At 42.4% G+C, this 14,526-nt stretch overlaps 1 protein-coding gene across 1 annotated transcript; it reads right to left on the bottom strand.

Moving 5' to 3' along the window:
* Positions 1–458: 458 nt before the first annotated feature.
* On the bottom strand, positions 459–14,271 carry barx2 (BARX homeobox 2). The gene is made up of 4 exons (XM_034605519.1): positions 13,841–14,271; positions 7,281–7,596; positions 1,934–2,018; positions 459–1,177 (listed from the first exon to the last, which is right to left on the bottom strand). The coding sequence occupies exons 1-4, from the start codon at positions 14,025–14,027 to the stop codon at positions 884–886; spliced, it is 882 nt and encodes a 293-aa protein (XP_034461410.1). The 5' UTR covers positions 14,028–14,271; the 3' UTR covers positions 459–883.
* Between the last annotated feature and the right edge of the window lie 255 nt (positions 14,272–14,526).

The raw sequence follows: 14,526 nt of genomic DNA, 5'->3' as shown, positions 1-14,526 counted from the left end.
TGTTTTACATATATATCTGGCAGTATCATATATCTTATACTTTATACACATTTCTACAGTATGATACAGGGTGTGTATGGCTTGGCAGACATTTTTCAGTTGGAAACAGAATGCAAGGAAATCATGAACACGGTTGTGCCTTAAATCTGTACCTACGCACAGTTTCTAAACTTTACAATCTTCAAAAAAAAAAAACTGCACGTGTAATAATCAAAAATCACTCTAGAAAATATACTTGCATTTGTCATATTCATCAACAGTTTAAAAGCTTTCCTCTGAGACCGTCAAGGCACTGTAGCCATTTTAATATCCTAGGTTTTTGGCAGTGTAGAGAGATGTACTGTATAATACATAAATACAGAGAGACACAAGGCAAAAGTTTGGTATTTTGGCACATGCACTGTGTGAGGCAGCTTTGTGGATCAGGTGTGTGTGTGTGTGTGTGTGTGTGTGTGTGTGTGTGTGTGTGTGTGTGTGTGTGTGTGTGTGTGTGTGTGTGTGTCTGTGTGTGAGATCTTGTCATCACAATGACTCGATGCTGTGATGCATGTCACTGTGTGTTAAGGCTTGACTGACCTATTTGGATTTGACACATTTACACTCCTCTTACCGTGGACCCGGGGCCAAAGTTATACCAGTGCAGTCAGTGTCTATGCAGGTTAGCTCTTTGTATGGTTCATTTTCCAGTACACAAAAAATGTTTTAAAGGTGACATTAGGTAAAGATTGGACACTGATATGTCTCCAGTCAAATCCCTAAAGCAAATGGCTCTGAACACCACACAGGCTGTGTTTTTCTTTCTTATTTTCTTATTATTTTGACAGTGATCCTGAGGCACTATTTGTTTTCAGGTTGGCTTAGTCTTTGGTTGCGTTGTTGTCGCTTAGCTGTCTGCGTGAGTCTCTGATGGCTTGAGGAGCGGCACCTCTCGCTCAGATTCCTCCAGCGCTCTGGCCGCACTGTGAGTGTCTGAACTGAGATCTTGAGGTTCCAGCTGAGACGCCTCCGCTCTGCCAGCCAACGCCACCTTGTCAGCCTCCCGGCTCATCTTCTGCTCCTCCTCCTCCTCCATCTTCATCCTTCGCTCCTCAGCCTCTATCTCCTCCGTGGTGGGAATGGAGTTCTTCTTGGGTCTTCCCTTGGGCTTAGTCGGGGCCTCGTGACCTCCTTTGAGCACCTAGAATAACACGTAGACGACGTTAGGCGACTGCTCCTGGTAACAAATGGCAGCAGCAGTCAAAGGCGATGCTTGCTATTATAGTAATTAAGAGAAGACATATTGCTGCTGGCCGCCCCCCCCCCGTGCACTCATTCATCTTTAACGATTTCACACTTTTCTTTTGATCTCTGAATTGTTGACCCTTCTGCAAAAGTGTTTGCTCACACTGCCGTCATCATAGGTCACACCTCACACTGCGGTTTGTCTTTACACACCCTCTCTTCCTGCTATGCTGCGGCATTACATTTGCTTCTCTCACCAACATTACATTGAGCAGTTGGTTAGCATGTCAAATTAAAGACTCCTGGGAAAAAAGAAAAAGCTCTGTTCCGTTAATGACAAAAATAAATTAAGAAAGAAATGCAAAGATGTATCCTTCAGTGGCACATATGAGTGATTTAAAAGACTTTTGGTTCCCCAATTTTCCTATATTTAGAATGTTCGGTCCTTTGTGAAGGACGTTCACGTTTGGCCAAGATCTGTCATATGGATCATGTACAGAGCAACTGCCTTTCAGGGTTTAGGAAGATCACATTTAGCATCCAACTTGATGTAAAACTACATTTATGCATTGATTTCATGTCATTTACAGATGTAGTATCTGTGCATTCACACGCTCCTCAAAGGGCCGCATTTCTGTGCGAGAAGTAACAAGGTCTGGATAGGAATTAGAAGAGGAAACATGCCAGGCTTCACTGTGGTGCTCACACTTACCATTTTCTTCCACTTCATACGCCTGTTTTGGTACCATGTTTTCACCTGGAGCTGTGTGAGACCAAGTGACTGGGCCAGGTCTAACCTGCAGAACCAGAAAGAAAAACAAGCTGCACATTAGACATAAGACATTTCACACACCTACTGCAAACTACTATATTATTCGCATGTTTATAAAATCCATTTGCATCACTTTTTCAAAAAAACTGCAGGTTTCATGCCAGTCTACCAAAGACGCCATGTATATCGTAAATGTACTCATTATATACAAAACACAGTTTGAGGTCACCAAACGCTCATTGGTTGGTACAGTAACATTAGCATTAGAGCTGCTTGTGCTCTGGCCACAGCTAACGACTGCTACACTGCAACAACTAGTACATTTGATTTACTTATTCTAAGGTGGTATTCATTTAAACCAAGTTTTCTTCTTTTTTTTTTTTTTAAGCGTCTTTAGTAGGGAAATCCTTCCATCTTCAATGTTAATGCTGCAAATCAGATTTATTTTTATTGATTAGAAATATCTCATTCAAAATTTAAAAAATTACTTCAGTTTCAGTTTCGTCTTCAGCCCATTTTGACAATACTACTGATAAATGATCATTTGGGTCAATGTAATCGTTATAATTTCATTTCTAGTCCCCAGCATTGCAAACTCAACCTCAGCATGCATTACAAGACTTTTCCAACAGCCTTAATTCTGTCTTTGTTTCTCGCAGTGAAGCCGATTTTGCTAATAGCTCGAGTTTGACACTGTACACCTGCAGCTAAAGGAAACAGTGTTTGAAACATCCGAGGTCAGTAACCCAATCACAGCACTTGTAGCTAGATGATTCTAAATGTTTCCACCACATGTGTTGATCCATGACTAATAGGGCTATTGGTTGGTGCGAAATGTGATAGCTCAGGAAGGGGACAGATAAAGTAAGAAAGGCATTTGTTAAGGAGAGGAGCGGCTTTCGAGGTGTTTTTCAAATGGGATTTCCTCTTCCCTGCTCGTCTCAAAGTCTTTAAGAGTCAGATGAAGGGTTTCTCTTACCCACCGACCACAGAGTGCAAGGAACCGAGGTTCATTTGATGGTGAAAGTGGAAGAGGAGACAGGGAAAAGCAGTGAACGGAATCTAAAAAGCAGAGCGACGACAAATCCCTGAGATTCATGGGATCATCTACACAACCCTATACCTTACATAAAGAGCTGCCAGTGTGTGTGACATAGCCTGGTCTTAAGCAGGGCAGCGACTGAAGGTGAGAAAAAGTAATTGCAGAAGGAAAAAACATCCCACTTATGTCTGTACTCAATGGAGGGAAATCACACACTTGGAGAAAACGTATTTTGAGTTTCTCCCTCTAGGCAAGACCGCCATTTTGTTCCAGTCTCAGACCTTTTTAATGGGGGAGTCTTGGCTCTAACTACGCTTTAATAATAATAATAATGATGATGATGATGAGGAGGATGAGGAGGAGGATTAAGGCACTGATTATTATAATTGGAAACTCCGTAAAATCATTATTCCTCTACGCTATAATTAATTGTAAATCTTTTTTCAGGGATAATTCTGGTTGTGGTTCCTGCTGCTCCCCCATGCACAGTCTTGATTCCAGACCGCAGAGTTCCCAGGCCAAGAAAAAGAAGATAAAAAAAAAAGTGAAGTTATCTTTGGATCACAACAAACCAAAGTGGAGCACGTCACACCTTTTGATGTGGGGTTTAAATAGGGGGGATTTTCTCCGTTGATGTTTTTCCAAAAGCAGGGTATTTAATTAATTTTGAACACAGTGTCAGAATCAGATATTTTGACAGGACACAGTATTTTGGCACAGCCACCCGTACGGTGGTTGGTTTTGATCAGAGAGTTGTGCTCTGCCTCGGGGCTTCTGCTGTAAGATGAGTCATGGCGCCTTTCCAACGAGTCCAGGCTTGCCAAGATGTGATATATTTAATAATGCATCGTGGGAGTTTTCCCCGCGGAGGTGACATAAATAGCAGGACAAATAATTTTCATTTATTCCAAATATGCAAATGTCTTTTCAGATTAGATGTGGTGAGCAGATATGCTGCAAAGAGGGTGTGAGTGCAGTCATCATGTGTGAACATATTGTACATGAAGTTTTTAATCACTACTGATTCATACTCCATGTCTATATACTGTATGTACATTGACATGAAAAGTAAGTGAACTATTTGCCGTTTGTCTGCATATATGTAGTAATTTCACATACAATGTGGTTACATCTCCATCCAATCTAAAGCTGAAAAAGTCTTTGCACTAATACCAAACTAATCGCTGGGTTGCTCCGGTTGTGTTGTTGGAAAAAGCATGTGAACCTCTGTCAGTCTGGAACCAGATTGGAGGTGTGGCTTAGAGCTACTTTGATTTGTAGAAACATTTTAAGTTTGCTGTTTGCTGCCAATGTGAACCATGCATAGTAAAGAAAGAGATCTCATTTGCATAAAGCTGGAAAGGGTTACAAAGTTAAAAGAGCATATGAGGTAACAAATAAAATAACAAAAAAGACCTCCCAGGGTAACAGGTGGGAATCAAAGGAGCTGGTTAACATCTCTGTTCAGGACTCCACCTGAGCTGGATGATACGGCAAAAGTTTTATCAAGATAAAAATATAGATGATAAGTTATTTTTGCTCCTGAGTGAAGGTTGTGGTTTTAAATTCTTCTTTGATAGCAGAGAAACACTTGACAAACTGCAAAACATTTTACAAATCTGAGCTATCAATTATGTGTTAAACCTCCTCACTGTGTTTTAACAATGCATAAGAATTATATCGATATAGTTTGGGCCTTTGTTATATTACTATTGATGACAATTTAATTTACAATAAATAAATAAAGGTTAATGTTTGGTTGCCCAGCCCTAAATTCACCATTCACAAATCATCATGCATGGTTGCATGGAGCAAGTCGTCCATTGTAGGACACTATAAGGACACATGCTGTTCTCCAAGAAAACATTTGTGCAATTCCTACAGTTTGCAGTAGAGCAGCTTGACACTGGAAGTTGCTAATGACATTTTTATAAGTTAAAAGTTTTGTGGACTGATTACATAGACTTTCATTTGTTTGGAAACAAATGTGAAGCTCTACCTGGTGTAAAAGGTGTTCTGCATACCACGATGGAAAGATCATCACAAAGGTGAAGCACAGAGGAGGGAGCCTGATAACTTAGGCCTGCTTTGCTCCTACACTTTCTCAAATCAATGTAATTGTATTTGTATAGCCCATATTCACAAATCAGAGTTTCCTTTAGAGCTTAACAATCTGTACAACGTGCAAAATCCTCCCTCTTTACCACTCGACTAGGGTGAGGAAAAAACGACCCAAAAGACTTTAACCAGGGGATAAAAACCTAAAAGAGCACATCAACAAAACAACTTAAATGGAGAGGAGTCTCATGTGCAAAAAGAATATGTCTGACCGAAAGGAAGGGATGTGGGGGGGCATGGGAGGTTGGCGTGAGCTCCGATGAAGCTGTGCGATGCAGCAGCACAGTGAGCCTCCACATCGCAGAATGAGTAAATAATGGCTGAGCTGAAGCACCAAGTAAAGTTCTGTCATTCATTCCTGAACATTGTGCACTGCAGCTACAGGAGCTGCAGGAAGCTGCTGCAGCAGAAAGAGGTCTGACCAGTTACTTCATCACTTACATTTTACTAGCAGGACTGTATGTGATTGTTTACTGGGTGTGCTCAATAAAGACACAAAGGATAATGACTGTTTGTGTGCTATTATCTTAAAAGCCTTGTGTTTACCTGTACTCTTGGCTTGGATCAAGAACACATCAGATTGTATGACCATTTATCCCAGAGAAACCAGGTTCTTCCAAAAGGGTTGCACACTTTTTTTTTTGCTTTCCACAGTATGAAATAACACATTTGAGTAACGTGGGTTCACAAGCAGTTTTAAATTCTTAGTGCGTATGTGAGGGGAAGCTTTTTACAACATTTATGGTCCAATACTATTCTGGGTTAAAATGGAAAAGTGGCCTGCGGGCCAAATATAAAAGTGAGACGTTCAATAAAACTGGAAAATATGGGCCAACCTCATGTCGGGTCCCAAAAATGACCCAGAGAATGAAAGTTAAGACCGAGACCGACAGATATTAACATGCAGCTTACTTCATCTTATCGTATAGAGCTGAACGTGCTTCATGTGCACCTGCACATGTGAGATGATTGGCAGTAAATCAATGTAATACATTTGTGTTTGCTTGTGTTGGCTACCGTCCCCGTTTTCTTGAATAAGGCAGTGTTTCTTTGTTGGGGCCTTTTTCTTCGCTGGGTTAAAACGTTACTCTTGTCTCAACTAGAATGCTGAGGTAATGTTCTGGCTTAGACAAATTCACATTACATGAGACGTTCCCCCCATGGGATAAATAAAAAAAGAAAGAATATGATGTTAGTTCAACCACTGCGCCATAATTGCACTTGTGGCTTTGAGAATGTGTGCGCATGATTGCACTGTACTTTCAAACTGCTCTCACTGCCAGGTATGCAGGTTATCAAAATGTCACAGTTGAGTGACACCTATATGACTCTGGTAGCTTTCATGTAGAAATTTAATAACTGTGATGTTGGTTACCTGTAACACATCAGTGGTTTGTTTTCTTCACTGTGACTTGATCACACAATTATTTAAGTTAGCTATGAGGTCAGCGCTGTCATGATTTATTATTATTATATTATTATTATTATTATTATTTATTACTTATGCAGAGTGTTCTTTCAGTTCTCAGTGTGCGTGCGTGTGTGTGTGTGTGTGTGTGTGTGTGTGTGTGTGTGTGTGTGTGTGTCTAATCCAATCTACCTAAATCGTTTTCACACCTTTCACACAAGTGCAACACAGCAGGTGTTCAGGTGAGGGGGGGGTGGAGCAGCAGACAGAGGCAAGATGTAACATTGTAATTCTGCTGCAGATGTCACATGTTTTTGTTTGTGGACACCGACATGGCCCTTTTCACCAAAAGCTCTCTACGCTCGTCTATGTGTATGGCTCCACTTTTTCATTCTGAGATATTTGTATTCTTTTGTTTTTTCCCAGTTTTGCGTCTGTAGTGTGTAAGAAACATTACCAACACACCCACTTGCTTACAGTGACACCTCTGGAGCTTCTCCTGCTGTTTTCTCATATGAGCTCACTGGTACATTCTCCAGAGTTTTTACTAGAGGGCTGTGGCTGGAGAAACTCCAGAGAAACTCAGAGACTCTCTGGACATTTGCAATCTCACGTGCAGCCCCTCCGGAGAATGTCCCGAGATTCTAAAGAGGTTCAAACTATGTCTTTCTGTATCTATCCTCTATCCAATCAGATGTGAGCATTTGAACTACACTGACCTGTCTGGCGTGGAGAGGTACTTCTGCTTCTGGAACTTCTTCTCCAGGCCCATCAGCTGGAGCTCGGTGAAGATGGTGCGGCTGCGGCGTGGCTTCTTCAGGCGGGGTGTGCTGCGCTCCGTCTCCGACTCGCTGCTGATGCTGAGGGGCGTCTGGCTGGGCGACGGCTCGGACCCCCGCGGATGCTGCGGGGAGAGCAGGGACAGGTGCGAGGGGACCCCGCCTGGAGACTGTGGCTGGGGGAGGTGCGGGGGCATGTTGGGAGGCTGCCGTGTGATCACCGAGAGGAGCGGGTAGGCCCGAAGCGATGAGGAGCCTGGGGGAGCAGAGACGGTGCGTCAGATACAGACAGAAACAGAAAGAAATGCATTAAGGAGTGGATAAAACACAGAGGAGAAAGATTATGTTATCCTTCTGATTCACAGTAAGTTTTTAGTGGGCTCCTCTGTCACCTCGGTTGTACAGTTATCGACCGGTTGTAATTGCTGAGACAGCTACATTTTTAATCGCACTGTTTGCTGTGGAGAGCGTTATGCTTTTGACCTCCTCCATGTAGAGGGCCGTGACCTCGATGACGCAGGCTGTGTTTTACACCGCTTCCCCTGAACCCTTCAAATGAATGATTATTTTTCAGAGGTTGTTAAATGATAACTGGCTTCCCAACACAAAACCACAAGCACACACCGAGCCTGACAGCATCACACACACACACAAATTCAGACACAGACTGAGCTGCAATAAAACCCCAAAAACTAAATCAAATGCTGGTGAACTAATAAAGTTTTTTTTACCCCTCTCTCTCTTAACAATCTCCCCCTCCTATGAATGTGCACAGTCATATACAAACACACACAGACGCACACGCACACATCTTTTCTCTTTATCAGGGCAGACAGAAGCAGCAAGACGCCAGAATCAATAAAAAGTAACACTTGTCTGGAGCCGAGGCGGGAGGGAAGGAGACCAGGAGGTTGGCCGACAGGATGTGGTGGGTCAACCAAAGTGAACATAATATCTGCCAGAAAAATCCTCACAGCGTCAAATATAAAAAACCAATCCGTAAAAAAAAAAAAGAAGCAGAATTTACAAGCAGCCGGCCCAGCACAGCTCACACTGTAATGCACGGTCTGATAAGAGGACACACAGTGGGGGGATTATGGTAGTGGAGGAAGACTATATAGAGTGAGATAAAAAAGGTGGACAATGGAGCAGAGAAAATAGGAGGTTGTCAGACACACACACTCACACACACACGCACACAAACACACACACACACACTGCATGTGTGTTCCTGTGCGGTAGATCTTTCCCCCAAACTCCTCATCCACCGTAACAGACAACATAAACACTTGGACACACATGGAAACCTATTCCCCACAGCAGTCATTAGGTCAGACCACAACTTATATTTTTTTGCTAGTTTTCTGTTGTTTTGTTTCTTTTTTTCTCCCAGAAAATAAGGATTTTTGTGGAATAAAGCAAACTGAAAAATGTCAGTAAAACCTACAGTACATATGAATTGTGCAGAAATAAACGCCACGATCAGATGTAAGTCAAGCGCATGAGGAGTCTAAGCGCTGCATGCACAGTTGCTCTCTGCACACATGCAGACACCAGACACTGCCTTGGGCTCATCATGACATCATAGTAAGGCACTGAGGTCATCGGTAACCCTCCAGCATTTAGAATCCTGCTGTTGCAACAGGTCTGAACAAGAACGCCTCCTCACTCTCTCTCCCGGCTTATATTGCTTTGAGTTTTTCTCCCAGCACTTATCTGTATTAATGTTAGATTGTCTGACATCAGTTGATCAGTGGGTTTAATGCATGTTCTCCTTTATATGAGGGATTTCACATGAACGTCGATGGAGATGTGATTCATGTATTACGATAAGAGACCAAGAGTGAGAGGAAACGTTCAAAACATGAAACAAACTGCCAAGCAGCCCCACGTGGAGGGGCACTGGGTGAAGAGGAGGTATTCTAATACCCCATATATCACATCAAAATACAGTCATTTTCTGAATTATGTTGGATCAACTGTGGAATGGTGGAAGATTTGATATTCTGGGAGAAATCTTGGAATTCTGGAAACATGTTCAGTAAGAGATCAAAAAAGTTTTGGGTATCAATTTTAATGTATGGATCCAAAACTTTGCATACCAGGTATATTCTTTGAAAGCCAGACGGCCAGAGATATGAGTTGCTTACTGAAAATTCTGATCTTAATGAAATGGCTTTAATCTCCCCTCAACATAATGCAATGGAGACACATAATAAAAAGAGCTCTTTATTATGGTGGAAATTACAGTGAGACTACAGCTGAAACCAGACAGATTTAATATCTTAAGCTATGACAGAGCTCTAAGCACCTCTTTTTGTTTTTAATCTTATTTATACAAGCGTCTTTCATTTCCTTTTATTTATGGTTCCCTGTATCAGAATTGTAAGTACACCTATTTGGTTTAGTGGACTACTCAGAGATAAGTCAGGGGGCACGCTCCACAGGAGGAAGTATTGAGATGATGCCGATATGGTTATACCTCCATATGTATTCTGTCGTATTATCTGTGGAATAAATAAAAGGTTTTTAAAAAAAGAGAGAGATTTGTGAAATCGCAGCCACAAAAGGCAAGTGAAAGTGTCAGTCACGTCAGCCCCGAATGAGAAATAACGTCTGCGTTTGTCTTCGGGACCGTCAGGAAGTGTCTTGTCAACAGCGAGCTTGAAGTTGTCTCCGGACAATCCCTCGGAGGAAGTGCAAGAGAGGAGGAATAAAGAAAGAGTGAAAGAGAGAGCGAGCAAAGCGAGAGAGAGAAATGTCAGCCCTCCTGGTGACTTTCCACTGACGGCGAGAACGTCTCTCTCTCTGACATGTTGACAAGTGCCAGAGTCCTGTCAATAATCTACAAATAAACTGTTTTGAGTGTAGCTGCAGCCGGGGCCCATGCGAAAGGCACACTGATACTCTTGATAATCACAGTGGGAATGTGAGGACTAGCACAAGTGCTTCTTGGAAACCATTACAGAAGACATACCTGCTAAGAATAGATCTAAGAAGAGCCCTTTGTTAAGCTTTCCTTTTTCATACCAACAATTGGCCAACAATTGTTCACATAGTCATTACGGCGTAATCCTCATTTAGCAGACCACATTTTTATTATTTGAAATGGCTGTCAGGGAGCATTTTTATTTTTACACCTGCATGACAGATGCATGCAGCAGCTTTTCGAAGGCCCACTTTTCCCTGCACTCGTCTGTTTCTTATCCCTTCTTCTCTGCCTCTTTCTTTCTCAATGGGAAGCTGAAGCGGATGATTCACGGCTAAGCTACGACATGTGCTTGTGAACTTTTCCCATGTTTTGGGTATAAACCGGTGGTGACAGCTCGAGAGTTTCTCAGTTAAACAGGTTTTTTTTCTTTTTTTCTGCCTTGCCCTTTTGAGTGTGCAAATAAAACGCTGTGAGAGTGGGAAGGGCAACAGGCCATGCAGCTTCTATATCTGTCCTGACTGATTCGCTTTAATTAGAAGCATTCACCTTCGGGACATGACAGATTAGACCGATTTGATCGTGATTTTCAACCAATCAATCAAATCTTGCTGACTTTAATTCTCAATAGTTTCTCAGGCGCACACTGGCAAACGTCTTTAAAAGGACTTCTTGTGTTGAGCACAAGCCTTAACTGTTTAATGTGAAACCGAATCCGCACAGGTCTTCCTATGGCACCTGAAATCATGCCTGTAGCGTAAACTGCTTTCAGAACTGATTTATTGCTGATCCTTTGTCGCAATAGAGAAAGAAATCTGATGGCAGCTAGGAAGTGACGAGTAGATGACAGGTTGTCAAGCATTATCTTTTACTGTGGGTGGAAGCCGTGCACAGGTTTTGCCTTTGTGTATGTGTGTACTCTCCTGTGTGTGTTGACGTGGGTGTAATCAACCCTTTCAAGACGGCTTTGTGCTTAATGGGAGGCTTTATTGTCTGCAGCAGATTAGGGTTTAAGATGCGATGAAAACCCTTCTTTTTGCTCACTTCGATTTGTATAAGCCCTCAGCCGGGATACTGAGCCACTGAGCGCTGGCCCTCAGGCTGCACACACTCCTCCTTTTTTTTCGTGTATTTATTTTTCATCATGCTGTCAGGTGAGATTATACCTCAGTTGATCCTAATCTCTTTGCCTCCTCCAGAAAACACCACTAAAAGCCCTGCCCTGGGTCCCGCTGAGAGACAGGACTCCAAATGAAATATTATAACCTGCCATTACGTCACTCGCTGTTCAGCGGCAGTTCATCGTCTCTGATCCGGCTCTAACTGACAGGGAATTAACTCCACGACAATTAGCCACTGTGAATGTGCTAAATTAAGCTCGGTGTTCCGCCACTCATATATAAAAATAGACTGGGCGGCCATTGGAGAGATGAGAAAAGAGTCAGACGTAGGAAAATGCAGATGGAACATTAAGCTGAGTGGCGCATCACTGATAAACAACACAAAGAGCAACAAGCGGATTGTCATCAACTCCATCTCACAAAACATTATTGCCATCACTGTCTTTCAGCGGCCTCCACTGGCAGCAGGAGGCTATAGCACCACCTTCCTTTTTTTCCGGATGAAGAAGTCAACTTTTCATTGTTGAGGGAGCCACAGCAGCAGCTCAGGGGCCGGACGCCTCCCTTTCGGCCCTGGCCCCCGTAAGCCTGCCAGCTTCTATATCCAGCACTCAAAAGCCATTGATGTTGGGGAATATACGGTGTCTCACACCCCCGCGGCTACAAATAAGTGGTGGGCACAGTGTTCTGATATGCACCGCAGGTCACTCTATCCATCCAAACAGAGGGGTGCCAAGGCCCTGCCACAGTGCCCTCTAGCATGTACGCCTGTCCATATTGGAGGGATGAGGGAATCGCTCAGACCTATTTTTATTCACCCGCCGCTGTCATCATCAAATTGCAGTGGCTATTATTTCAGACTTTGGGGCAATTATCCTAATGGTTACTAGAGCGAGCAGTAGCCTTTGAGTTGTTCGGATTTATCTGGAATTACAATTAAGAATCAATCAAGAGGTTTGGTTTTGACAAGGTAACATGTGCTGTGCCAACTGAGCTTTGTTTAGCTATTTTGGTCATCTATCTCTCTATCTATCCGTCTTTCTATCTATCTATCTATCTATCTATCCGTCTTTCTATCTATCTATCTCTCTATCTATCCGTCTTTCTATCTATCTATCTATCTATCCGTCTTTCTATCTATCTATCTATCTCTCTATCTCTCCGTCTTTCTATCTATCCGTCTTTCTATCTATCTATCTATCTCTCTATCTATCCGTCTTTCTATCTATCTATCTATCTGTCTATCTGTCTATCTATCTCTCTCTCTCTCTCTCTCTCTCTCTCTCTCTCTCTCTCTCTCTCTATCTATCTATCATATATCATCTATCATCTATCATCTATCTCTATCTCTCTATCTCTCTATCTATCTCTATCTATCTATTATATGTCATCCATCTATCTATCTATCTATCTATCTATCCATCCATCTAGACATACATAATTACAACCCTCTTGGTGAAATGGATATAAAAGAAAGCACTACACAAAGTATTAAAGTTTTGATTAGTTTTAAAGCAAATGTGATTAATTTAAGTGATTTTTGGTTTGTTTCCTTCCTTCAGTGTCTCCAGTATTAATCAAGCTACATAAATGTGAAGTATAGTTTATCTTTTATCAGTGTTTTTACAGGGTGCTGCTACTGGCCGCGCACCGTGAAATCCCCGTTTCCTGCTCACAACTCTGGGTCACATACTCCGGGTCACATACATTAACAAGATACAATCGTTCCGTCTGCAAATGTCCAGCAGCAGCTAAACTCATTAGGGAAAAAAAAGGCCTTTGATTCAGCAACAGCCACATTAATCACAGCAAATGGTATCAAATAGACTAAAGGCTGCAGCACAGCAACCAGGGGCATGTCGGAGTGAGATTTGACTTTAGCTTTACTTACTATCTCGCTGATCCTTTCTTTTTTTTTAACTGTAACTACACTGAACTTATCAGTGCAGGTATTTATCATCTTGCCCTCAAGCATCACTGACATTCACTGACACTTCGATTGTCAACACTTGAGCTGCTGTGATTTATAAACTTCAGAGTGAGCAGCTTCAGGAGGAAGCTACATTCATTGTTATTAATTTCTTTTAAATGTTCTCCATGAAAAGAAAATTAAATAATGATGCAAACAGGGGATGAATTTAAGAAAGGACACATTGTAGTAGGATGCATTGTAATAGATATAAGAATCAATATGTTTATTTGCACAGTTGTATGCACAAGGAATTATGATTTTAAAAAAGTAAAAAGGACAACTTTATCTCAGCTCTCAAAATGTGCCATTACACTATAACCCAAAATACACTGCAGCGCAAAAGTCTAGAACTAAAATCAATAATATAACTGAGATAATACATAAAAGTGCCAAAAGTTGAGCCAATAAATAAACACTTATCATTTACCTTTTTTTTTTAAATATAAATATTTATAATAAAAAAGAAGAGTTGTCTTACCCGAACATGAGTGGAGAGGCTTGGGCCGGACAATGAGAGAAGGACACACCGAGTAGAGAGAGAGCTTCTCAAAATAATCACAAGTCTCCTTGGAGAGGATTTCGTCTATCATGAACGTCTTGTAGCGCCGCCTGGCCGCCTTCAGCTGCCCGGGGGAGGAGAGCCTCAGCTCGGCTTGACAGTGCATGATCGGCCCCTGAGCGCCGCGCCGGTACCTTCCCTGCACAGCGCGTCTGTGTCGCTCGGTGATGCCTGTCTGTCTGTCTTAGGTGCACGTTGACCCGCGTGTGTGAGTGTCGGTGCTGGAGGTTCAGGCGTTTAACGGAGTCATGGTTTCATGTGTTGGAAGCGGTGCAGCTCTCCCTGAAGTGTCGCGCTGACGATCAGCAGCCTTGAACTTGAGCTGCGCACAGCGCCACAGTGGGAATAAAGTGAGAGGTGCTCACACCCACCGCTATATAAACCGTCCCTGAACACATCTCTGCTGCTCCGTCTGGAGCCATGCTCTCTCTCTCTCTCGCTCCCTCCCTCCCTCCCTCTCTTTCGAATACACTCATGCACTGTACACGCACATGGCCACCTCCCAAATACTCCCCCATACGCTCAAATAAGTAAACACTCTCTGTAGATTTATTTATATTAATACACCCTAAAAGTTGTTTTTAACCAGAATAATGAATTCATAT

Source organism: Hippoglossus hippoglossus, chromosome 13 (genome assembly GCF_009819705.1).
Source record: "Hippoglossus hippoglossus isolate fHipHip1 chromosome 13, fHipHip1.pri, whole genome shotgun sequence".
Lineage (NCBI taxonomy): Eukaryota > Metazoa > Chordata > Actinopteri > Pleuronectiformes > Pleuronectidae > Hippoglossus > Hippoglossus hippoglossus.
This window is presented reverse-complemented; position numbering and strand designations above follow the sequence as displayed.